This window comes from Euwallacea fornicatus, chromosome 9, assembly GCF_040115645.1.
Source record: "Euwallacea fornicatus isolate EFF26 chromosome 9, ASM4011564v1, whole genome shotgun sequence".
NCBI lineage: Eukaryota > Metazoa > Arthropoda > Insecta > Coleoptera > Curculionidae > Euwallacea > Euwallacea fornicatus.
This window is the reverse complement of record NC_089549.1, coordinates 4,906,411-4,934,170: the sequence shown is the minus strand read 5'-3', so window position 1 is coordinate 4,934,170 and position 27,760 is coordinate 4,906,411. Positions and strand designations below refer to the sequence as shown.

Below are 27,760 nucleotides of genomic sequence, written 5' to 3'. Positions count from 1 at the left end.
CACTGGGACTGATTGTACCATTTCAAAAAATTTATCCAGGGGGCAAATTAACAATGTAGTTAACTAAAAACCAGATGCGTAGCAGTTTTAATATGGCTTAATAGAAAATAAATGTTTCCCTACAAACCCTGTTCCGCCACTGATTTTGAATAAATATTATTTGTCATTTTTATTTTATTTTAAACATGCTCGGTCGCCTTGCCAGTTGCTGCAGCCCTAAGCAGGGACGGAACATATTCATTTTTAGCGATTCATGTATAGCGAAACTCAAATTTTATTAATAGAAAATCAACGTTTATTTCATCCACCCTATTACGCTAATTATTTTGAGAGACTCAGTGAATGTCTCAAATTCTACAGAGACCTGTAGCAGTTCACGTTATCTGATGAAAATCTGTTATTTGGGAAAATTGATAATTTTAATTATTAAAACTTAGAGCCACAGTAAAGTACAGATGTAATTCTAATTTATTTTTATTATATTTTTTTAATATTAATTTATATAAATAATGTTAATTTTACTTTATTTTTAATGTTTCACGCTTTTCCTATAGCATACCTTAATCCTCACCAGGGCTTAGCTGCCTGAAGGTCTGCATCTCTAACTACTTGATCATGATGGAAAAATCTCAACGAGCTAAAGAGTTAGGAAAATATCTGACGCTTCTTACACTATAAGATACTACTTGACGGTTCTCGCCACCTCACCACCTCTTTGTCCCGCTCCTGTTTAATGAACTCCTCAACAATATCAAATTCCTCATCAATTTGCTCCTGCTTAATCACTCCAGTCTTCATTGTTTTCGGAATAGCACCGTGCAACCTCTCAAAACCGTCCTCTTCCTTAGGCTTCATGTTCGTGAAATTTTCACAGTTATCTTCGAGGATCAACCCCGGTTTAGGTGGCGTCGCCATAGAAGCATATGAGAAGGAGAGAATGTCAGGGTAGTCGCCACCAGATGCTTCCAGGGCTCTAATGGTGGTCTTTCGATTTTTTTTTTTGGACGGAGTAGGTTTCTTGAACTGAATCTCAGGCCATTCATACAAACCTTCTGCTCCAGCCTGAAGAGGAAAGTCGGGGCTATTGATTGATTCACTGAGAGTGGAAGGAAGGGGGCTCGACCACAAGGACATGACATTACTCCAAATGTCTCTGCACCTCCAAAGCTCTTGGATGTCTGTTAGCGAATCCGTCTGGGTGGATCTCGAGGATGTAGATCTCTTCATAGGACGTTGATCCACCTGGGCCAAAGGGGCTGGAATGATGATATGCCTGGAATACTGGTAAGTAGGCAAGTTGACTTGCTGCAGGATTAATGTGAAATGGGGCATTTGATCGAAGACCACAGTATATAGGCTTGAAGACGCTGACTTTTTGTGGTCTACATGAGGCCCTCTTGCCCTCAGGAGACATGGGAAGATGGTGCCGTAGGTTGTGTATGTGAAGGGACTGGGCTGGAAACACACAGTGTGCATAGCTGGGTAGTACTCTTTTTGCAAATTAAATCTAAGGGCATTAAAGAGATGATATATCTTAACAAGTATGTACCTGGAAATACCTACATGCTGCAAATTATGACTTGAAAAAGCTGACCTCCATCGGCAACATTAAAATTCTCATCTTTCCTTTGTCTCGTCCTGCCCCTTTGAATTTTTCTGTATTGGAAAGTAAATTTTATGTTTAATTTATAACCCAATGTTCCTGCTGTTATCGGTGTGAGCTCGATCAAAGAATCCTGCGGAAAAATATAACTTAAGTACATACATGTATCAGTTTTCTGGTCGCCGCAAAGGGATGATGGAATAATTTGAGCTGATGTTTTTTTGGGGAGTTGGGGGGGTACTTGCCATTACAATAAGATTTCCCAGTTTACTGGAAAACAAAGTGCTGCTGTCGTTGGAAATGTTATCCAAATCGATCCAATGAGATTCGTGTTTTGAGTGGCGACAGTCTATACCGTATCGACCGCAAACGCATATACACTGTCTCTTCCGGGAGTTGAAAAATGGCCAGTAACCCGTGTTGAGAACGAATCCGGTGGGTATTATTTGCAGAAAGACGTCAAAAATCTGAAAATGTATATGGAAACTTACTAAGCAACCACTCAGAAATTGGCGAGTAATCGGAAACTCGTTATAAGCATCTCGGAAAATGTAATAAATACAGGGATCGACAGGAAATTCAGCCCAGTTCGGTACATTTTCTAAGTCGAAAAGATGTGTTCATAGACTAAATGGAAACGAAATGAAATATTTATTGGTAGAAACTTTTCAAGGAATAGAGATATGCGCTGGCCGACACGCTCACCAGATTTTTCCTCATTACATTATTCTTTAGGGGAAACTCTAGACGTTTCATTTATAAATCTGTATCCGGCGATATGAATGAGCTGCAAAGAAAGATTAGAACAATTTTAAGGAATAAAAATGGCACGTCTTAAGATCAATATACTGAGAATCCGGATTTTTTATGGCAATTTAATCACATATTCCACGCATAAAAATAATATTTGTTTGCTATATAAACTATATATTAGAGAAATAATTTGTTAAAGAAATGCAGGCTGTCGAACTTTTATATTTTTTCAATTTTTCTTTTATAACTCTTAAAGTATTTAAGACATTTGCCTCAAATTTAGAGCACATTAATAGTATAATTGCAGGGAGGTCCTTCTCATAATGCCTTAGTGATGAAAAACTGTGTAAATACAAACTATCAACAGATATGGGTGAGTCGTGGAGGATCAATTACTTGGACTCCCCGATTGCCCGATCTAACACCTCTAGATTTTTATGTTTGAGCGTTTATAAAGGCAAATGTATACTCTACTCCTGTAGACTCTCAATAAGAATTTATAAAGCGAATAAAAAATTCTGCTCTTAAAATAACTGCTCACAAGTTGAAACATATTCGGCGATCTTTATGACGAAATAATAATTTATGTATAGAACGTAATACCGATCATTTCGACCAATTTCTGTAATAATAATAAATTGATATAAATTTAAATAATTTTGTTAACAACTAAATTATCACTCTTAAATGTTTTTCTGCATTCGAAGCTGCTGTCGTCCTCTTGTTTACTATGATTTTTTTATTTTTCTGCTCTGCTTTACTTTAAAATCGTCAATAAATTAATCCTTGTTCTGGTTTACATCGTAGCAGTAAGTTAGTAAATTTAATATCACGAGAATGTTAGATATGTTAGAAACCAACAAATATCACCCTATAGATGTTCACGATCATCTAGTATTATCTAATTTTATAGAACCTAGAAAGAGTAACGTATGCTTAAAATTTGAACTAAATATCTCAAATACTTTGGGAGCTATTAAAGATAAATTGAAAAAATTATAAAACTTCAACATCCTGTATTTCCTTAACAAATCATTTTTCAATATAGTTTATGTGGCAAACTAATATTATTTTCATGCGCATAGTACACAGCTAAAATTCCGCTACGAAAACCCGGACACTCTGTATAATAGAATTTTAAAACACGTATCGGGCTGTGCTTGGAATTGAAGAGTGAATCGTTCGAACACATTTTACACTTTTCTTTATTTACTTGCTATTTATTTTGTTATTTCCAAGGCACTTTTTGCAAAAACCGAGTTTTTTGACATTTGCTTGAAAAATGTATGTTAGCCGGCACATTCACCAGATTTATCCCCGTTAGATTCTTAATATTTGCACTAAATTGCAGTAACATGTGACACATCATTGTAATCGGAAAAAAAGCCCTATCAAAAAATGCGAAACTCCAATACGAGCGCATAAAAAAATACATATTCTTGAAAAAGTACTTACTTTAGCCAGAGTAAACTCACTCAATTCCCACTTACAAATAATGAGCGAGGCCTCCAAAGCCTCTTGAATAATTCTGTAGAGCTGATCGCGGTAGAACCACAAATTTTGGGTATTCATTGTCCAACCAACGACTGCTGACCACAGGATGGAAGAAAAGACGACAGCATTCATTTTTATATTCAAAATCAAATTACGTTTTCCAGATAATTGCAAAAAAGCAGTGGCGTCGCATAATGAAACTCAGTAATGGGTGATCTAATTAGTTATTGATGATTTATTTGAAAAACAATTTTTTGATACGTCTATGTGTTCAAGTTACCTGTACGTGCAACGAGCCATCGATGCATCAGTTCGAAGGAAGAAGCAATGAAACTGATAAAAAGGGCTATTAAAGTATCGGTTTTCAATGTACCTATTGTGCTTATTGTTATGGCGATGAACCCCTTAATTCGGCCATAATAACCTCAATAACCATTGAATTTATCTGATTTCAGATTCGTAGGATCGTGCTAATATGTTTTGCGAAATTTTAGTTTTATCAGCTAAATTGAGTTATTATCGAGCATTTAACGACTTTGAAACGAAAATCAATGATTAATCATCTAAAAATGAAATCAAACACATTTTTCTCGAACAGGCCTTTTTATCTTCAAAGAATATTCAGGGACTTCTAGGGGGATCTTGTTCATTTTTTTTCGACGTTTCTAGCGGTTATTTAGAGTTTAACGAGATCTTTAAGCATCCTTAAAAGGACAAATTTTCGGAGATTTTCTAAAAGCCTTTGGATATCTCATAAGATTTCGAAGAAATTCTTTACGATTTTTTTGAAACTTTTTCTGGGATCGAACTTACGAGGCAATCCTTTTGACAAATTTCAAAGAAAGTTTGTAAATTTCAATTGAGATATGATTTCCTCAAACATTTTTTAAGAACTGCTCTCAACTCGTCGACATTTCCAAGGGATTCTCAGAAATTATACAGGGAATCGCATACAGCGCACAAAATATCTAATAAAAAAGTCCTCTTCATCAACAACATTTATTTACTTTCATTTAATCAAAACGAAAAGAGCTTAAATCACAACCGAATTATTCAGCTACAAATATTCAACAATCTAATGTCAATAATTATTGTCTTTTAAAGTCGATCTTTGGTTAACTTAGTGGCGATTTACCGGTACGCAGGTAAACAACAGGCAATAGAAGCTTTATTCTAACAGGAAACTAAACCTAAAAGGGAAAGGGACACTTTCCCCCACGGATTCGCACTAGTGCAGCAATGCTCTAGGAACATACTGCACTTATGTATGCTGCATTGCACTAATGCGGGGTACCACCAATGCGGTATAGCACCAATCCGGCACAGCATTAATGCAGGATGGCGCTATTACGGTATTGGAGTAGGGAAGCATTACACTAGGGCGGGGTTGCCTCAATGCGGCATAGCACTAGGGCGGGATTATTATCAAGGGCTATTTTGTGGGTATAACTTTATAAAGTGACATGGTCTTTTCACCAAATAGAGAGTTTGATGTTACAATATGCTTATAGAAAAAATATGACTCTTGACTCTTGGAGAAAGTATTTTATTTCATATATTTCTGACGGTTCGGAATTGGTTTAGTTCTCATTAAGAACAAAACTTGCATATTGAACAATATTTTACGAAAATGGCAGGGATTTCCGTTAGGTACCTACTTGAGGTTATCTAGTTTGGGTTTGTTTATTTTTACAAGGATGAACCTTGACTCAGTATCAATAATAATTTCAATCTCAAAAATAATGAGCATGCTGTACCGTGCGACTCTAAATTGTACTACGATTATTTTTAATTATCTTTCTATTTTATTTTATTTATATATATTTTTTTTTACCAAAGACTGTCTGTGAGTATAAGATTGACAACAAACTAATTTCCTATCAACAAACAAGTTTTTTCTTCGTCTATGTAATATTTAACTGAGTTTGTATTGCATTTTTTACCAAATTTCAACGGGTTTTTCTCAAAAGTTAATCGACTGTTTATAATCTCGATACATTATTGATTGTAGTTTCGAAAAACCTTTTATTTGAGGTGTCACTTAACTCATATTTCAGTTTATATTTTAAGTAAATATACAGGGTGTTTCCTAACTACGTGTAAAAAATTTAAAGGCGTAATCCTCGACTGATTTTGAGTCAAAAATGTCTAATAAACATATGTCCGCAAATGCCTTGTTTCCAAGATACAGGGTGTTGACTGAAAGACGTTGAAATAGGTTTTAAAGGTTTCTAAAGGTTTGGTGGTATTTACTAACTTGTTTATTGTTAGTTTTTTTTGCTACTTCCACTACTATAAACAAGATAGTCAGTGTTATTTTGGTGTTTTACTCTCTAAAGTGGAAGAATTTAGTTCTGTGTCCCAAAAATCAGATTATACCTCATTTTGAAAATTTTTCAAATGCCTAATTACACTAATCAAGAAATGGCCAATATGGTTTTTGTTTATGGCCTTGCTGATGGTAATTGTCTTTTCTAAAATTCAAACACCCAAATTGAGTCATTTTGGAAATAAAATCTCTTTTTCTTGTCACATTTCAACACCCTGTATCTTGGAAACAAGGCATTTGCGGACATATGTTTATTAGACATTTTTGACTCAAAATCAGTCGAGGATTACGCCTTTAAACTTTTTACACGTAGTTAGGAAATACCCTGTATAAGCAATCGGCTATTTTGCGCTACTGATGACGTGAGCAACATTTAACAAAATTAAGAAACGTCGAAACCTAGAATTTTTTGTTTCATTAATGCTGCTTTTCAAATTTTGAAAAAATAAAAATTTTAATAAAAAGTTGAAAGGACAGGGGAGGGGAGCCTTGGAGAATTTAGAGTCGTACGGTATTTTCTCTTAAGCCGTTTCTGGAATATTTCACCGTTCTTCTACTTTCAAAGAAAACTGCATATTATTTAACGATCAGATTTCCACGTAACAGGTAAATAAAATTGAACGGTTCTGTGATACGAGAAATGTTATTTGAATCTAACCAGGTACTAAAAATTATCGTTAGATGATAAGGAATGTACCTTAGACAGAGTCCACAGCTCTACAATTTTATGTACACTTTTCTTCAGTAACGTGTAATAAAATTTCTTCGTTATTATTTTTTGTGTGCTTTCGCTGCTCAATTGGTATTAATTTATATCTACTTATGTACCTTCGGGGGGACTATTGGGGTTCAGTATTTTTTAAACTGGAGGGTTGTAGAATGTAAATATACATAGTTTCATAAGAACAAAAGTTTAACAAACATAAACAAATCAATACATTCATAAAAAACGTTATACAAAGTTATTGTCAATGGTTTTGTAACGCACATTTTTCCTTCTCTAATGCCCTACAATATCTAATATTTTTAATGTCGATAATATCGGCGTTTACCTGTAACCAATATTGTTAATACTGATCAAGTAAATACGTTTTTTTTTCCTTAAGAACATGCCATTTCCTTAATTGACTATATTTTTAAGGCTACTTTTATATTAACCTTGGTTAATCATGATGCAGGTAGGTATCTTATTCGAACCAATACATTTAGTAAAGTTTTCTTATTGTTTCTATAAGATAATAAATATTTACTAATCTTAACCATTGGATACATAGGATTTCGAACACTAATACAGAGCGTTCAAAAATCGGTTAATTTTCTCAACAAATTAATTAGTATTCAGAAAAAGAGTAGGGTCTAAGCTAATTTTTTTATTACCGTAAATATTTTATTTATTTTTAGTATAAATATAAATAAATACATTTATTTATATTTATTTTAATTTTTTAGTACTTTGTTATTTATTTTGAATATTGAAATAGTTGGAGTAAAACCGGTGCCAGTAAGCAATCCTTAAAATTCAATCGAAATTTTCCTCAGCCTAGTTCTTTCTTATAACACAAAAAAAAAGAAACAGTTTACTCTCTTGACCGTTAACGCTCTGTAATAAATACTGTTATTATTGCTAGTACCCACTTTAATTGAAGTAATTAAGGAATTATAACAACAGCAACGTTTGTGCTTCAATGCTGCATATCACAAAATTCTCGCGCTATAATTAATGATATTTCATTATAATACACATGTAATATACGAATTATACGGAACAATGCTAATGCAGCTTTAAAAGATTTTTCACTGATGAAACTGAAAGATTAAGACCTGTTTACTTCATTATGAATTCGATTAAGACAGTTCGGGTTAGCTGCAGCCTCAGCCCAGGAGATTGCGACCTTTGACAATGAATAGGTTGGATCCTACTCCGTGGCCTCCTCACTAACCCAATCTGACACTCTGCGATATTTATTTATGGAACCGTAAGAAGGATGTGGTATACACCGACAATACGTAATGTCGGCGGCATTTGTAATCGTTTTTGCAACAAGAATTCGAATACAGGGCCAAAGAATCACATACGCTAATCACGTGTGTTATAAGTTTCGAAAAAAAAAACGTGCAAACGGAGTTCCTAACACTCTCTAGAATCCGTCAGAAAAGCAGGAGTGAAGTTTGTTGGATGTAGAGGCCGATGATATCATGATGCCAATACATAGCGTCATGGTTGCTCGTGTAGACTTACCTAAACTTGTAGATATCTCAACAGATAAGAAGTTATTTTATATCATATTCACGCTAAAGCATTTCCGATAAATGTCGAAGTACGCTGCGACTAGGTTTAGTGAGACCCCGCTTTGTTCATAATGGAGCAAATCGGCCTAAAACCTAAACTGAAAGAAAATCGGGAAATTTATTTACACTTTCATAAGTAAACAGCAACTGGCAAAATAACCAAGATTCTCTCTATGTTAAAGTCTTTACTTTCTCAGTCCGTTAAATTGTGTTCTATATATTCTGCTTTGTCTTCTTTACTTTATTGTCATAGTCATGTTTTTAATGAATTTATCTGACAGTCTTTTTTTATTATTTGATGGTTTCTTACGCTCCCTATTTTCCTGAAAACTGGATGATCATAATTAAATACCAATCCTCCCCACTTTACCTACATGGAGGACCAAAAATCCCGTATAAATTCTCTAAAAATTGGAGTAAACATTTTTAATGGAAATGGTGGAACACGTCAAATGTTGTTTTTAGTTGTGAATATTTTGATATAACAGACGTGTATACAGAATTAATCGTGTAATACACATATGCACTTTCTAATTTTTTCCTTATGGACCCCAATGTATGTTAGGACGTTGTTGAGTTCTTTAAGAACTTGTGAACATATTTCATGACTAAATTTAACAGTTTTCGAAAAAAGTTACAACAAATAGAAATAACGATATAGTTATTGATACTAAAAAAATAACAATATAAATTACAATAATTTAATGTATTAAACATTCGAGCTGGATTCCGTTGAGTTCCTGACAGTGGGCAGGTCTCAACTCAAACTCCTCAAGAACTTTCCTAATCATTGAAAGAGGTAATTGTCTAGCTTCTTAAGCAATTTCATTATAGCTCTTCGATATTGTTGGGCTTATTTAAGTACACCCTTTGTTTCAAACAATCCCATAAAAACAGTCTATGAGGGTAAAGTCAGGCGATCTAGCAGGTCACTCTAACTGCTACATTGCGCTAATATTTCAAGAATTTTTGAAATTAGACACGAGTATTTTCAATTTATCTACTACACGGGTAATCCAGTAAACATGTTTTTTTTTATGTCAAAAAATGCACTATCAAAAACAATATTTAATATATGTTCCAGCATTTTCACGAAAAATATTTCCTTCAATTTTTAACGAATTTATGCGGCACTTTTCTTCCTCTATGTATAACTATCACGAATAATAAACAAATATATGTTATGATATTAACATTTACAGTGATTCATATTGTCATTACACTTATTATCATGCTTGCAACTCAGTTCTTATATTTTATAATTCATAATAATTAGCTCAAAAGTAGGTCTAAATTCCCACGGCAGTTATGAAATTAAACAGGTAGTTATGTTCACAGGGTGATTTTCCTTAAAACCGACTATAGCTTCCCACTTTACAGCCACATATAGGGAGTTTCGTTTAAGGACGTTTCCTTTGACGAGTGTACGTTGATCTATTTCTTTCTGAGCCATGAGAACATGCTCAGCAACCACCGTCCTACCTTAATAATCTTATTATTGTCCTAGTAACCGGCAGATATGCTACAATTTGCCCTAAAATCTATGTATAGACGGCAATATTAAAATATCATTAGGGCGGTCCACCTTTGAATTAACCCAAAGAATATTGATATATAGTTTCACAATAATATGTTGACGATATGTCTCATCATTCCAACGAGAGCTTAACAAGCTCACTTGTGCGTATACCACAAACCTAATCTAAAACAAGTCGAAAATCACATATTTACTCATCTTCAGTTACGTCATCATAAGAATGGTACGTGGGACAGCATAGGCCTTCACTGCCGTCCGGTCTGATGCAGAACAACAACGTTTCGGCCGTGGTGACCTCATGAGGCATTATACCATGGAAGTCTTTCAGGTCGCTGGCGGGGAACCATGCTTTTTCGTTGTCGTCTACCACGACATAACCAAAGAGCCTGTTTGGTACGTTGATGATAAAAAGAAACGGTCATTGATCCAGGAGCGTACCTGGCGACTGCAACTCCTGGTATCCACAGGACTGAAATGAGGATGAGCAAGCAGATGAGGAAGATGGCCCACATGGGCCAAGAATGTTTTTCTGTCTCCCCTTTTGGGGCCACCCAGGCGTCGTACCCAGACCCGTTTACGGCAATCTCCACAAAGCTCGCAGCTAATATGGATATCATGGCAAGGGGGGACAGATATTTCCAACATATTAACCAATAGAGACCGGGCCTCGAACCTGTCATCATTTCTATGTCGTCTGCAAATCTATAAATCTCACCGGTAATTCTTGTTTTTTTTTTATATTGCAATTATCTACATTTAAAGCCCAACTTGGCACAATAAAAAGTGAGAATTTCCCTACCTCTTGAGTCCATAGACATACGATACTGCAATACACTCGAAGAAAGCTATGATCAGTAATGGAAAGTTGCCGCTGAAGTTGTCGAACAAAACAAACACGTAGCTTCCAGCACCATTGGCGAAACTCATGGAAATAATACAGCAGATCAGGCACAGGGTACCGGTGAGAACTTCTTTGGGCAAGTTGGGGAACAGCTTCATGTCCACTATGGATGTGACTACGCCTTCGAGGGTTCCGAATTGAGAATCGATGCCCAAGGTAAACAGCATCAGAAAGAAGAGGATGGACCAGAATTGGGCTCCGGGAAACTGGTTTATGGCTTCTGTAAAAATAATGAAGGCCAGCCCTGTGCCAGACGCGGACTGAAAGGTGAAAATTTATTTTAAAATTTTATACTGCGTTAGGTACACGCCAAATGTTTTTAGTTGGGCATTTTTGGACGTAGCAGACATATATACAGGGTGCTGGTGAAATAAGTGCCATAAATTTAACCAATCATTAAACATATCATTTTAAACAAAAAAGCTCCTTACAACAGGGGTCGCAAACCTAATAGTTTTTACAAAAAAAAATGTTAAAATTGGTAACCGAAAAGCTATGATAAGCTTAAAATTTTAATAAAATGTTGAAAAAACCACTTAACAGATGTTAGTTGTGTGACGCGTAACAAAAGAAATTAAAATTACTCAGCATTAATATTACTAAAAGCAATTTAAAACTTAATTAAAACTAACAATGCGACTCAAACGGTAAAAGTGACCTTAAGCGGCAACGCCGCAGTGAACCGTGGCAACCTTACCCTTTAAATGGACGCCTAAGTTAACTTTCCAGTTAAAGCGATAAAGCATCAGATGTCCTGTAAACAGGTTAGTTCAGGTTATTTGCCGTGTCAATATCTGAGTTGCCCACCTACTCTGTGGTCATCTGTACTTTATCTCATCTTATCTGACATATCATCCGGTAGAAAGAGGCCTGCCACCATGGATAAGTGGTGAAGAGAGCCAGTGAGAAGAGCGAAGATGAAACCACCCTTAGTTTTCACATTTGTCATCTACTGCATGTTCTTCCATACTTTAAATATTTTAGTGTGATCCCGTTCTTCATTCGAATGCTTCCTCTGTCGTTACGCGCAACACCTCACTCTCAAAGTCAATTCGGGTCGGTCGTAATTGAATTTATTTCGAATTATTGAAAATACCCACATGAAAATGTATTCTTTATGTTCAGTTATCAAGCACTTAAATCATAATTATGAGGAAGGACGGGTAGGAAAAAATGTCTTTGGCCTGCCCGATCGCCGGGTCCGAATGCGTTGGATTTTTTCTTTTGGGGGTTTCGTGAAAAATTTGGTCTGCGTTGCTGAAATGAGGCATGAAAATCAGTTACAATAACGTATTTTCGCTGCCGCTGATCATATTAGGAATACGCCAGGAATTTTTGATCATTCACGGGAAAATTGGTTAAAACGCTGTTGTACATGCATGTACTCATATGGTGGGGATTTCGAACGTTTAATGTAATAAAAACAATAATCAATTTGTGGTTTTAATTGTGGTGCGAGTGGTGTAAAATGTGTAATATAACAAATTATGCTAATTAGAGATTACCTCAAAAATTTAAAGGTAAGCGGCTTTTCAAAATAATAAAATAAGAATCACGTAATATTTACATTGTAACCATAAAACCTATAGGACTAAAAAAACACGTGTAAATGGACCATCTCTCGTTTATGGGGCTACTGAGGGAGGTATCGAAATAGTATAAACGCGACGCGACGCGTCCAATTTTCCAAATATGTTCTTTTGGTTTTTCGGGGAAATAGTTTCATTTATAACCCCTGTTATAAGAAGCTTTTTTGTATAACATGATGTTGTTAGGTGTTAATCATTGGTTAAATTTGCGAAACTTATTTCACTAATGGCCTGTACAGGGTTACCCATGTAGCAGATAAATGTACTGTTCCATTTTTTTCTTACGAAACCCCATGTACAGTGAATAACTTTCATATTCGGACATTGAAATATTTTCATTTTATTTTGAGCAATTTTATTTAAGTCGCAATTAATACTATAGAAAATAACGAAATTTATAAAATATGTGTTCCGTTGACAGCTGACGCAATTTCCATTGTAATAAAGTGAAAATTTCCAACAAATAGTAAAATTGAAATAAACTTAGGTGTAAATTTTTGGTTAGCTTAATATTCACACACTGTATAAAATATTTTTTTGCGCTCTGGAATTCCAATGGAATGTTGTTTTGATACACCCGTATAAACTCGGGTGATGATTAAAAAATAATTTTGGTTAAATTCAAACCATGGTACTATTAATAGGTATAATGACCGACAAAAGGGATATCAGTTTTGATATACGACAACTTATGATTTTCCATAATGCCAACGGAAAATCTCTACAGAAAAACTGCTGAGTTACGTAATGTAAGCAAGATTACACTGACAGATATCATTAGACGCATTAAACAAAAGGAATGGATCAAGTCTATATCCAAAAGGGTCAACCAAGGAAATTGCATAAGAGTGATAAGGAAATCGCCGTTGGAAAACTAAAAAATGATCAAGCATTCAGCGCACCAAAATCAGCCGATGAACTTTTCAGAGACACTGAGAAACAAGTCCATCCTCAAGCAATACGCCGAGCGTTAAGCGAAAATGGATACAATGGAAGAGTTGTTAGGAAAAAAAAACAATTTGTTAGTAAAATCATTCGAAGACGAAGATTGAATTGTGCAAAAAAGTTTATTTTGAAGCATGATACTTGGTGGAATAACGTTATTTTCAATGATGAAGGCAAATGCGGCACTTTTAGGTCCGATGGTCGAAGAATGGTGTGGCGAAAAAAGAGTGAAGAATGAAAAATATTAGGTCGTGTAGTATGAAATGAACAGATTCTCGAAATGCCACATTCAACTGCAAATAACTTCACCCTAAATCTATATTTGGACTTGACTTTTTTATGTGGAAAAGGCACATTCTTCCTCTTTCGATCAGAGTTTAAAGTGTTAAAAATTATTGAAAACTTTTATTTTTATAAGCATTTTTGTGCAGCCCTGCAAAATAGTGAAATTCGTGTGTTAATGAAATATGAGTACCACCGTGGAACCACAACAGCTCAGGCGGCTCGCAATATTAATGATGTGTTTGGTACTGAAGTCACTTCACAGCAAACAGTATCTCGTTGGTTCATGAAATTTCGTTCTGGCAATTTTGACCTAACAAATGAACCGCGTGGACGACCTCAAACTCAAGTGGATAACGATCATCTGAGAGCCGTGGTGGAAGCGAATCCACGTCAAAGTGCGTTCGAATTTTCGTTAATATTCAGTGTAACCAAAAAACCAATATTCACTCATTTGGCTGAAATTGGTAAGGTGAAGAAGCTGGACAAGTGAGTACCGCATGAGTTGAGCGATATACAGAAAAAACGACGTCTCGAAGCTTGTGTTTCTTTGTTGTGCCGGTATAATAACGATCCATTTTTGAATCGGATTGTTACTTGTGATGAGAAATGGATCCTATATGACAATGCCAGACGTTCATCGCAGTGGTTGGATCAAGATGAACCACCAAAACATTGTGCGAAAAAAAATCTTCATCAAACGAAGCTTATGGTGTCCGTTTGGTGGTCCAACGCAGGTGTCATCCATCACAGCTTCATGAAACCTGGTGAATCGATTACGGCTGATGTCTACTGCCGACAACTGACCGAAATCATGAGGCAACTGACGGTTAAGCAGCCAAGATTAGTTAATCGAAGCGCACCGCTATTGTTGCACGACAACGATCAGGCCACACACCGCACAAGTCACCTTGGACAAGCTACAGGAGTTGGAATTGGAAACTCTTCGTCATCCACCGTATTCACCCGACTTAGCACCCACTGATTACCACTTCTTTCAAAATTTGGATAACTTCTTGGTAGGGAAAACATTCAACTCCGACGAGGCTGTCAAAGCTGCCTTCCACGAGTTTATCGACTCCCGGCCTGCAGGCTTTTACAGCAGGGAAATCAATGAACTTCCCGTTAAATGGCAGAAGTGTATTGATAATGGTGGTGCATATTTCGATTGACAATAAAAACATTTCATATGAAAAAAAAATGACTAAAGTTTCAATTCAATTCTACTCATTTCATACTACACGACCTAATAAATAATATTAAACCTACTGTTAAACGTGGAAATGGAAGCGTTCTTGCACGGGGGCTTATTTCCACGTTTTGAGTATGTGAACTCGTTTTTATAAATTCTATAATGGATAAACGTTTTTATTTGAATGTTAAAAAGAACAACTTACGTTAAAGTGCTGAAAAAATGGTAATTTCAGATACTTCCACATTCTACCAAGATAATGATCCCAAACACAGATCACGTTTAGTGCAAGAGTATTTACTTTGCAATTGCCCTAAAGTGTTACAACCACCGCCCCGATCACCGGACCTCAATCCCATCGAACACTTATCAGACGAATTGGACTGTTAAATGAGAAAAACTGAAATATATTCAGAGAAAATGTTAAAACAACGATTAAAACTAGAATGGGACCGTTTTCGAACAGATTATTCGAGAAAAATTGTCTGCAATATGCCTGAACGTTTACGGGTCGTTATAGATAACAATGGTTATCCCACAAAATAGTAAGGAAGAAAACCAGTAGCGTCCGAAGATCGAAGAAATCAAAAATATTCACCTAATTTAATTTTAATTTTGTTAGTTGTTGAAAATTGTATTTATTTTAATAAAAATTAAGTTACACGTTAATCGGACACATATTTTAATAAAATATGTTATTTCCCATAATTTTAATTGCGATTTGAATAACATTACGACAGCTGTAAAATGAAATATCGTGGTGTCCGAATATTAAAGTTACTCACTGTATATTCCAACTTTGTTGATTGCTTCGAGCGATTCTGAATCTACCTCATGTAACATGTGCCCATGTCCAAATTGAACAGTTATTGAAATATTTGCGCAATATGGCAATTAGAGTGGCCTGCCAGATCGCCTGACCTTACCCCTATGGACTTGTCTTATGGGCTTATCTGAAACATAGGGTGTTCTTAAATAAGAGCTACTTGTGGTGAATTTAACAGGATTTACTGTTAATAACTTTTTACACATTACAACATTAAGTTTGAGACAAAATTTAAAACAACAATTTTTCCATTAATTATATCTCCTAGTGTCATTTCGAAATCACGATTCGTTTTTGAAAAAAAAATTATTCAATGAAGAATACGTTTAAAATGGACAGGGCGAGTAATTAAAAGCGAAACGAACCAAACTATAGCAGGCTAAGTATATCTAGTAATACACAATAGCAGCTTCTCCGCCATAGAAAACGATAAATAATGAGGATATCTTCAGTTTTAAATGTAGTAAAACATGTTATTAATGATGAAATTTTGAAAGTGCCACGTCACAACGTTTATCGAACAACGAAACTAGAGATATAATCTGTGTTTTTACACCACAAAATTGCAACGGCGAAGCCTTAGCTCGGAGATATATGAATTGCATCCCGACCGAAGGCAACCAAAATCACAAACTATTTAAAAAGTTGTACAATCCCTTAGGGGAAACGTGATTTAAATTTAAATAGCTGATTGCATTTAAATTTTCTTCAACGAGATTTGGCCGAGTCGCTCGAAAAAGTTCGATTTTATTTAAGAAGAGACATGTGGCTCATGCAAAACGGGGCCCCGCCGCATGTTGCTCAGCCCGTGCGTCCATGTTTAGATACAGTTTTTGCACATCGTTGGATTGGCCGTGGCAGCATTTTTGTTTGGCCGTCCAGGTGTCCAGACTTTAATCCTCTCGACTTTTAAATTCGGTCTCGAATGAAAGATATAGTTTGTGAAGAACCCGTTGGTGCGCGTGAAGAGGTGTGGCGAAGAATACATATCGCTGCCAAAAGAATCGGAGGCAATCTCAAAGGTCGTTCTAAACTCGGTTGTTTTTGAGAAAATTCTGTGTAAAGTTAATAAATGTCAGTGGTGAACGTTTTGGGCAATTATTCTAAATAATTGTTACGTATGTCAATTTCTCTGTATTCTAGAAAATGAAAATGCCCTCGGTTTCGTCGATTTTCATTTCCCATCTTATCAAATTTGACTTGAGAATTTGTCAAAGGATTTTTTGCAAAAATGGTTTGAGATATCAAAATGAAACAATAATCCGTAATTAACGGGGAAACGGATCGCTCTTTTCAATTTTGAATAATTATATTTCATACAGGGTGAAAAGTTATGAACCGTAATCGATCGCAATTGGCGCGCCCTATTAGAAAGGCGGAATTCGCAAAACTTATATTATTCCTCACCTCAAAAAACATAACTATACAAATTTTCAAGTGTTCAACCTCGATATAGGCACAATAATTGGAAAGAAACTTAACTTTCGACACCCTGTATACATCCAAAGCTATCAACTTTCAGATGACGCACGGTTCCTCCAATCACAGCAATTTAGAGTGCATTACTCTAGCTTTCTATGATTCCATTGTTAACGAATCACCCTGTATACATGTGTGCCTTTGTCCTGTTAGAGGCGGCCGAGTGAAGGATCGGTCGACTAGAAGTCGCGACTTGAATGTATTTTGATTTTCTTGCGCCATAAAACATTCTCTGACAGCCTCCATTTGTCTTAATTTAAGTTAATTACGCAGATAACATCACAAAACCTAAGTAAGTCCCTTAATTCAACCCAACTCACGTTATCAAGCTCCTTTTCGAGATCGCACACCTGTAGAGCAGGCAGGATAATGCTCCTTAAAGTGCCGTTCGCGTCTGTGAAGTTGAAAATTGATCCCACTTCTGAGGGCAACTCCAGCGGAACAACGTGTTTGGGGCCAAACAATTCGGTTAAGGTCCGGTTTTTATCGTCCAGACATTTTTCGTAGGTCATCGTGGCTTTGAAACCGATCACCGAAAACACTACGATGCCGGCGAACATGGAGGTGAAGCAGTTGGTAAGGGATACCAGGATGGCGTCCCTGTAGCAGTTGTTGTTGACCTGTAATGGAAAAATGCGCCCATGAATTTGGGACAGAAAAGTTTGTTGGGATGGTGTTCTTCGGATCCGTGACTTGATAATCGGGTTGCTGAGTCTTAATCCTCGAACGCTCGTAAAAGTAAATTTGAGGTTATTGTGGCTTTAAAACCCGTTGCCCATGGCAACGGGTCGTAAAAACCATCAACAAACATTGTAAATTCAGAGTCCCCGCCATAGAAACTAAGTCGTAATCAATCAGTTTAGGACTATTTGAAATTAAAATGTTGTACCGATGACGTGCCGAAGCGTCTTTACCGCATTCGATTGCTACGTGGAATGCGGTAAAAAAAGTAGTTCCCACATTCCTGTTATGGAAGACAAACAGCTGCGTTATTATACTTACAGGGTTGTAGGACGAAAAGGCAATCAACCCTCCGAAGGCCAATCCTAGCGAAAAGAAAATCTGAGTGCCTGCCTCCAGCCAGACCACCGGATCCAGGATAATGTGCCATGTTGGCGTGAATAGATGTCGCAAACCATCGAAAGCTCCCTTTAGAGTGACGCCGCGAAAAAAGAAAATTATGAGGACGATGTAAGGAAAGGTGGCCGTCACGTAAACAACTTTTCCAGACGACGCTATTCCCTTTATCATGCACAGGTAGACAAGGATCCAGGCCACGACGAGGGCGACCCCGATTTTCCAGTTGAAGGCTTGCGGGGTGTTTATGTCTTCCGAGATGGTCAACGTTGTTCTGTACCAGAAGAATTGCGTTGGACTGCTTACCTGGAAGAAAAAATCGGGTACTATACAGTTGTATGAATTCTGTAGTTAGAATTACGCCCCCCAACCCCCCAAAAAATCTTATTGGATAAGGGTACTTACTACACATTCGGGTTCTGGCATGTAAGAACCATTACGAAAATATACGTTGGGGCATTCCGCCCAAGGCAGCTCAGACTGGAAACTTTGCATAAAATAGAAGAGGCACCAAGCTATGATCGTATTATAATATAGGGCGACGTTGAAGGAGACGACTGCGCTGCTTATGCCAATTCCTGTAACAAACAGAGCTTTCATGGGAAAAAGAAAAAATCTAGATGGTGTCTCCTTAAGGAACCCATTGAGGAGCTATTCTAGCAATTCTCGCGCTTTTTTCATCCACGAAGGAAAATTTGTGAGGCTCGTTAGAAAATAACATTCTCAGTCTTTGAGCGATTCGACTGCGACTCGCCCATTAATCTCGTCAACGGCCGAGAATTTCACTATTTCCTTCTACGTTTCCAATAATATCGTTCCTCGTCGGACTTCTTGAGCACTTCGCATAATAGATAAATTTCTACAAAGGAAACACCAAATATTTGACTTATGCAAATTAACCCCAAATAAAGCTTCCGCTGCTTTCTCCTGTCACCTGAACCGAATTTTAGCCCTCGAGAATCTCTAGCAAACAACTGGGGATCTAGAGTATTTATCAGTGTACTTAAGGGTGGCTTAGTTCGATTAAATTCCCGATTCCACCTAAATACTGCCTTACATTGGGAATTTGATTACTTACCAGCTAAATATGGCGACACCTGATTCCACACTCCGATAGCACCCTTCCTCAATCGTTGACCTATGGCCAGCTCCAAGTAGAATATAGGGATACCTTCGATAGCCAGCATGACAAAATAAGGTATCAGAAAGGCTCCACCGCCATTTTTTTGAGCTAAATATGGAAATCTCCAGACATTTCCAAGGCCTACGGCATATCCGACGGTGGCCAGAAGGAACGTGAGTTTGCTGTCCCAAGATTCGCGTTCTTCTTCTTCGCAATCGGGCTTAAAGATTGGTTTTCCATCCTGAAATTAGTGCAATGTACAGATGGTATCATTCTGTATGTGTCTCTAACACTTGCAAGAAAATTTTGAAACTATTAATTTGATAGTTTTTATCAGTTAAATGTTATTCTTCGTTCGCGCCGGTAAAAATCAAACGCACTTAAATCGGCACTGCTCGGTGGCCTCGGAACGAGGTCACCTCGACCTGTCAGCCCGTTTGGAAAATGCAGACTCAGGAAATTCTCACATTTAGTGTGAAACATGGAGGAGCTCCATGAAATTCATTCGATCGTTCTGCCTCGTCTTCGTTTTTGAACAAGTCCGAAAAACTTATCGTGCGTAAATTTACTTTTAGGGCTAATTGCGCAAGTAAATACTGTTGATCTTCTATTACATTACGCTACAACCAGGTAAATTTCTCCGTCCATAGGTTGAGAAAATGTGGATAATTCAATGTCTATTGAAAACACCATACCAAGCGTTTATAAAACATTTATACTGTAACCTTGATTGCCTTCTCATCCGTTATTTTGGGGTATCTGGTGTTAAAAAAAAATTCGTTTTCTATCAAGGCCGTCAAACACGTTTTCAATCAATCGAGATAAATTTCACAGACACGTTCGTCTATTGGATTCTACAATTAACTGTAAAAAAAGTAAAATCGTCCGATTTTTAGTTAATAGGTGCAGGCTAAACCAGTATCGTGGTGTAATCGAAGTGGAAACCGTTGGCTCGCCAATGATAGATCACATTATCACCCAAGTGACGCAAGGTAAAATATTATGCGCTTAATAACCTAACGCATCACCCTGTATAACACACTTTCTTTTCTTACTCCTCCTGCGAAATTCCACATTTTCGAAATTAAGCTCTTTTCACGTCACACTCAGGACAGATTGGTTCAGTTCTCAATTGTGGGTGTCGAACTGATGAAAAGTTTAGGTCTGGCACACAAATTACCAACTTAGAGGCTGAACCGGGACTAACTCAATTCTCCTCGGTATTAAATGAACAGAAGAGAGAAAATTAGCAGACGCTGCATACATTCGCATGCGGAACGATTCTCAGCTGGTCGTGATGTGAATTAATTAAAATTTCCATCGGCAAGTTTAGCAGAAAATTCAGGTGTAAACGAGGAGAAAGTAAACCTAGAAACCGAAACAGAACAGGATTTGAGTGCCTAGTTCTATAGGGTGTTCCAAAAATCATGGCGCTAAAGGGGAAGAAGTGAGAGATTTAGATAAACTTCATTTTCCAAAGGAAATCTAGCGGGTTTGTCGGGACTTCGTGGTGGCCACAGATATTGTGGATTCCAATTCGTTGATGTAAAACAATGTAGGTAGGTGCCAAAGTATAATAACATCTCGTACAATCCGACACCACCTGTTAATTGAAGGTTGGGGTTGAAAGTGCTGTTCTCTCATTCAATAAGGATTTTCTGTATTTCTGGAACGGCTGATTTTCCAGTTAAATATACTTCTTCTTGTAAATGTTGCCTCGTGGATAAATAATATTTTATTAAAGAACAAAGGATCACCACGTTGCGCTCGGAGGAATGCATTGCAGAAATCAATTTTGGGTTGAAAATCCTCTGGCAACAAATTTGGAGCAGGGGTAAAATAATATGGAAGCTGCGCTTTTTTTCATGGAAGTCTAGAAATTGATAATTTGCTGATACCGCCCCCCCTCCTTCCCCCTCCCTCATCGTTTCAGAAATAAATTTAGAGTCATCCTTCGAATCCACTGCTATTCGGACGAAGATTTCCTTTGCTTAATCCACGATAAGAATTTTTGACGAGAGAAAATGAACCGATCTAATCCATATCGTCGTCAAGATACTTCGATGATCACGTGATTTGCAGTTTTACTTTATAGAGGGTGTTTCATAACTATGGGATCACGTTTCTAGAAATTGTTCAGTGCAACAATAGAAGACATCCGAGTATAATAATCTCTGTCCGCAAATGTGGCCTTAAGGCGCTACGACCTTATGATGCTGAAAGACAGTTGATGTGCGAAAATATTTTTATCGAGTTATAGCACGTTTTATTTTAATATATTTGCACAACATAACACTACAGTAAATGATCTAAATGTCGTTCTTGAACTGCATTTTATACATGTAACGACGTACATGATTTCTGCGGATTTGGCTAAAAATTTGATAATCGTTTTGAACGACTTTAAATGTCGCAGAGATTAGTCCAATCAGGTTTTGTTCTGCTTTCACTGGTGTTTCATAAAACGGAGATTTTACCTGTTTGCACGGAAAGAAGTCTAAAGGTGTTAGATCGGGCGACTCAGGGGGCCACGGAACTGAACCACCACTGCCGATCCAATATTATCTGAACTGTCAAGGACGACATTTTGAACCATTACGTAGTGTTATTTTGTACAAAGAAAGTAAAATATAACGTAGTAATACTTGATGAGACACATTTTTACACAGAATTGACCTGAAGCACCATAAGGCCGTAACGCCTTAGGGAGACATTTGCAACCACGGGCTCCTATACTCAGATGTCTTTTATTGTGGCACTAAACAATCCCCAGAAATTTAATCCCATAGTTCTGAAACACTCTACGTAGCACTCATTTGACCGATTCTTTCTGGGACGCCCTGTATAAGAGTTGAATCTAGCTTACTTGAGATCCTCTTTTACTGCTACAAGCTGACTTAATTTTAGTGCCGGGACTGGAATCTTCGAAGGCAATGTTCGTTGCCCCGTAAGTACTGGAGCCTCCGTTCTCAATAGTGGGCATCAACCGCCCTTTCATCTCCTTCAGCTCCAACCTGTCCAGAGACCTCTGAGAATTTAAATCCCTAGAGCTCTGCCTACGCACCAAGTGGGCTGTGTTGGCCATTTTCGCCCCTTTTCGATATGGCAGGTGATATGCTTCGACTACGTAAAGAAGGTTTTGGGCTTAAGTAAACGCATCTTATCTGGAACGAAAAAATCACAATATTTGAAAAAGCTAAAAGAATACGTGACAATTTGCAGGCGTAATTGATAAGGGAGTTAATTTAAAAAGTACATGTAACACCGTTCCGAAGCCCTCCAAAGCTCCTTAAGCACATCCGATGCTCTTCTGATCAAAACTTATCGCTTCAGCAGTTTTGGATGTTTCACGGTGTTTAGGGCATCATAAAGTCAACTCCAATGCAGTATTTCGCAATTCGACCATTAGGACTGAGTGCCTGAATTGAAGCTGATCGATAAAGTACGCATTTCTGAGGGCGGTTTGAGCCCTGAAACAATTGTGCTCGGTGCATTAATTACCACGTGATTCGAACGAATGCTAACGCTGAACATGTTAAGCATTATTTATCCGTGTTGCTTTAGGGTGCAAGGGCTTTCAAACCAGCTGGATATATTTTTGTATCCTCGAATATCGCTGGAAAGCGGAAAGCTTCGATTTTCGTTCACGCGTCCGACAGCTTGTATGCCAATTCAAAATCTATCCGTAACGCAAGACGTATCGTTAAGGTTCTACATACAGGGCGTTATCTAAATATGTGACGAAAGTTCAAGGGGCGACTCTTTACAGGAGTCTAAGAGGAGGAGTTTATATAAATATCGGTAGGTTAATGCTCGATTTTCGAAATACAGGGTGGCAAACTTTTTTTTTAATCTGTGCATATTTAAACAAAATCCTAAATAACCAGAAAACGCAAACTCATATGATCGGGACACTTGGTGGCAGTTTTTAAATCAGTAAAATCAAATTTTTTAAGCTAAAAATTGCTTGTTTCCTTTTGCCAATGACGTAGGTGACGCCAGAAATTTAAGAAAAATCAAACAAGGGAACTACTTTATTGAAACTTTACTTAAACAGATGTTACGCAATTTTAACATTTATCAATAAGTAACATGAAACTTACAATAGTTGCTGCAAATGTTCTCCGTCAACTTCAATGCAAGCTTCAGTTCGCCTTAACATCGATTGCCCAACACGTCGAAATATACCGGGTGCATATCTTATGCGATTACATGAATCCCGCGCCAGTTGGATTAATTCCTTTCAAGTACTGTTCTATGAACAAAGGACTTTACATGCACCGAAATGAAAAAGTCTAATAGATTTAGATCCGGTGGTCTAGGTGGCCACGGCTGTGCCGAATGCGAAAAATATAAAAGTTTTTAAAAAGTCAGTGGCGAGTGAATCACAATAATCACCATAAAGAACGCAGCTAAATTTTTATAAAATCGCTTAAACGATTGTTAAGATTTTCACGAAATAACGATTTTTAACAAAATTTAGCACCCTCTAACGTGAAACCGAAAGATTTTTAGACCTACGTTTACATAACCTTGTCGTCCTAGAATCACTCAAAGAAGTTGAAGTTTGACCACGTACTTGACTAACACCTTGTATAGCATGTATTTCGCACCGCCAAGTGTCAGGTCTCACTGTAACTTCCTATGGACGATAAATGCGAACGAAATAAACGATACGCTTGTTTTCCTTACGTCTTAATTTTACGTCTTACTTCTTACCTTCAATTCCACTGGATTTTTCTTCAAATGGCAGAGCTTCTCGCTATATTCGACCAGTTTCAACCGACTCTGTAAGCCCGCGAGGCCTCTGGATTCACCGAAATTCGTCGCGATTAATCGAAATTACATACACGACCTGTATCGTTTGGTAACCAAGCGGAATTTGTAATGCCCCAGAGGTTGTACGCTACTGCTTCGACCCCCATCACTGGAGGGTCTCAAGCGGACATCGCCAGAAGGCCTGAATATTTGTCTTGCAAAACGAACCCTCACAGGATCTCACATCCAGGACAGAAAAGGAATTATGCCCCATCGGGCACTAAAAACGTGGACATTTTTGGTTGCCGTATGCGGTCGAGATCCAACACGGGAGAATCTTGACCGCATCTCGACCATTAGTCAGAAGGGAAATCTTGGAAGAAAGGTTACCGATCGCGTATATAATGCATTGTTTCACATATTTGGGAAAAAATTAGAAGCTCTGGGGATCGCGACTTTTCGTAATTTACACTACATAATTAAAATTTTACACTTGTAATAAGTAATTTTAATTTACTTTGTTTACGCTTAAACTTGATGCAAAAATTTGCTCTTAATGGTGAATTCGACAGATGACAAAGTTTCAGACTTCATGGTTGATGATGATTGATGGATCGCCAATTTGGCTCGCTTGCCAAACTAGATAGGCAGGAGCCCAAACGGGCTAAATGCTTTTGACACCAATTCGAGGCCATAAATCTGGGCTAAGTGATGGATCAAGTCAATTCAATTCCATTTGTCTTCGGTATTAAAGTTATACAGTTAAAAGTAAATTTAAAGGTACCGCAAAAATTCTTCAGGCAGCAACCGTGTTCCCGGTGATAGTTCAACTTATTAGGGATATGCAGACGTTTCCCTGCAAACTTGGACATGACTTTCCAGCATCAAATCTCCTCAAATTACCAGTTTAAGATCCAATTTGAAGATCGCCTTAGTAGTCACGTCGAAGATGTTTGCAAACTTATCGATTATCAATTTGATTTTTTTTTTATCGATTGAGTGATGTTCCCAAACTGGTGTTGATGAATGAACACTATCTCCCCACACTTTACATGCAAAAAAATCAACTTTTTCCAAACATTTCTCTGAAAGTAATTTAACAGTCGTGGTCCAAGGAGCGTTCTCCTTTCGCCTTAAATTCAGCACTCAGACTAAATTTATTTGACGCGCAACTCTTCTTATAGCAGGTATTTCATGTTATTATTAAATCGACTTTAATAACATTGTATTTCACGTACCTGTCGATTTAGGAAGGACGAGACGAGCGTCCCGACGTCACACCGCACTCACACCAACTCTCAGTCTAGGGTGAATCAATACCGACGCCGGCGCACCGTGACGGCGTTCTAGAGTCATTAATGGAGACTTTCGAAATGGCACATGTGAATAGATAGAATAGTCGGTCTATTTTCAGAAGTTGCCTTATGGATGGAAAATGTGGAGGATGGAAACTTTAAATAGAAAAGCTGATTTGTGCCCGATCGAAGTATAAAGGGCTCATTTTTTTGTTGGAAACGTGGAGCATTTTGGATGTAACTGAAGTGAGAGAAAAGCTTAAATTGAAGTAAAACTACGATTTTTAAATAGGACACCAGGTAAATTTGTAGAGATTTAAGTGTAAGTAAGTCTTTTTATTCGGTTACACGAACATTTGAGAAAGTAAGGCTTATTTCAACTATCTCCACTCGCAAAAAGTCGCAACAACGTAAACAAAAGAGATTCGTATGCGCTGGCCGGCGCATTCATCAGATCTACCTTCATTAGACTTTTAACATTGATTAGTGATATTTTCACCAAATTGCAAGACTGGACCTTGACGCGTGATACACTGTCGTAATCAAGAAAAAATCGAAATCCCGAAATGTAAAAAATCTAAGATGGCGCCCATAAGAAAAAATAAAGTTGATGATGGTTGCTCGAAATTGAAATGTGGAATTTAAAATGTGACATCGTCACGTTGTAGAGAGTGAAAACTTCCAATGCTGATGTGTCACTCATTTTAAATTAATTCCCTAATCGCGCTAAGTAAAAAATGAAAAAGTTTCTTTTCAAAATTTCGATTCTTTTCGAATATCGAATATATCGAAATTGATCGAAATTTTGAAATGGCATTTTATTGAATTCTAACTTTGCTCCGCTTGGTTCGTGTAATTGAGCTCTAGGAATGAATCTCGTGTACTTAAGTGATTATTGTCCCCTGTTCGTGGTGGTAATTTTACATACACGATTGTTGATACTGTTATTTTTATGATACTGTAATCAGCTGAATGACCGTTCTCATGGCTGTCAACATCAAATTTGCTTCACATCAGGTCTTAGAAATTCCCCAACAATCTAACTAAAAAAAAATTAATATATTAAGTGTTTTTTGCATTGTATGGAGTAATTTTATAAATAAATAAATAAATATTAAAACTAACAGGTTTTGGAAAATATCCTCGGACACGTCGATTTACTTTTTCTAAAACAATTTTTTAAATATATTTGTCGCATTGGTGAAGTCGTCGCTGGCAGATATATGACGTCATCGGCATTTTTTTTTTAATGAAAACCTCCGTTTTTTTTAAATTAAAAAATATGAAAGAGCATGTTTTTTGAATAAAAAAATATGCTCGCTAAAACAATAAACGGCGAAAACGAGGGGGTTACATAAAGTATTTATTAACAAAAATGGCATTGAAACGCGAGGACTAATTATGTTTGCTCTTAAGTCAAAATCGTTGATATTCATCACAATATATGTATTTGTACTTTTTTTTGTAAATTTCGTCAATTAAACCAATGCCGCATTTCTCAAAAATTGCTTTATGTAATCCCCTAACTTTTTTACGGTTTAAATTGCTTGAAGACAGGCAAAAGAAAAAGTTTTCAGTGGATAAAAATCTCAATTTAAACTGTTATATATCTTGGCTAGTAATTAGTTGCCTAATCGTTAGCAACGGACCACAAATGGCTAATGACTAAAGTCCAGCTCACACGAACTCAGTGTGCTACTAAATCACAAGCGCTACCTGTTGCCGAAACGCAGCACTATTTCAAACTGATCTATACCTAATATCTACTTGTTGCTCCTTCAGCACTAAAACAATAGCGTTATGCTAATTATGGGGGCCCGCCAGCAGGTACCGTTGTAATATAACGCAGTCTTTCGTAGCGCAAAAGTGAAATTATTGAACGCGACCAGCTTCGGCTTTCGCCGAGCTTTCATTATGCGGTGTTGCCAATTCGATTTGTTTGGCTTGCAAGTTAAGTGCCAAGAAATTTGCTTCGTATGTTGCTTGTGTATATATTTATAATGCACTTATATTTATATTTGTTATATACATTTATAATTTTTACTCAAATTTATTTAATTGTTTTTTTCACTTTGCTCGGAATGATTTGTTTTTGATTTATCGAGGTTCGATTTGAGGAGAACCGTTGTGGAAAGTAAATTGAAAAAGCGTTGAAAAAACACGGAACGAGCTTATTGATCCTCCCGCTGATAGAAAACTAAGGAAGATCGGTGTAGAAGTTTTCGTACGTAAATTATACCTAATAAAGACTTTATTGAAAAGTTGTGTGATACAATAGAGGAGTTCTA

General features: G+C 37.0%; 2 protein-coding genes across 5 annotated transcripts; both read right to left on the bottom strand.

Moving 5' to 3' along the window:
• Positions 1–458: 458 nt before the first annotated feature.
• On the bottom strand, positions 459–4,306 carry LOC136340964 (uncharacterized). The gene is made up of 4 exons (XM_066285489.1): positions 3,812–4,306; positions 1,849–2,070; positions 1,564–1,736; positions 459–1,507 (listed from the first exon to the last, which is right to left on the bottom strand). Exons 1-4 carry the CDS (start codon positions 3,980–3,982, stop codon positions 673–675), a joined length of 1,401 nt encoding a protein of 466 aa, XP_066141586.1. The 5' UTR covers positions 3,983–4,306; the 3' UTR covers positions 459–672.
• A 529-nt stretch (positions 4,307–4,835) lies between these two features.
• On the bottom strand, positions 4,836–25,671 carry LOC136340977 (sodium-dependent neutral amino acid transporter B(0)AT3). 4 transcript variants are annotated; one of them, XM_066285523.1, is made up of 9 exons: positions 25,416–25,671; positions 22,286–22,583; positions 19,375–19,660; positions 18,702–18,874; positions 18,222–18,602; positions 17,540–17,839; positions 10,805–11,166; positions 10,444–10,707; positions 4,836–10,391 (listed from the first exon to the last, which is right to left on the bottom strand). In XM_066285523.1, the coding sequence occupies exons 2-9, from the start codon at positions 22,502–22,504 to the stop codon at positions 10,196–10,198; spliced, it is 2,181 nt and encodes a 726-aa protein (XP_066141620.1). In that variant the 5' UTR covers positions 22,505–22,583; positions 25,416–25,671; the 3' UTR covers positions 4,836–10,195. The 4 variants fall into 4 exon arrangements, with proteins under 4 accessions (XP_066141620.1, XP_066141621.1, XP_066141624.1 ...); XM_066285524.1 differs by lacking the exon at positions 25,416–25,671 and adding an exon at positions 24,962–25,381; XM_066285527.1 differs by lacking the exon at positions 25,416–25,671 and adding an exon at positions 25,081–25,381.
• Positions 25,672–27,760: the final 2,089 nt, after the last annotated feature.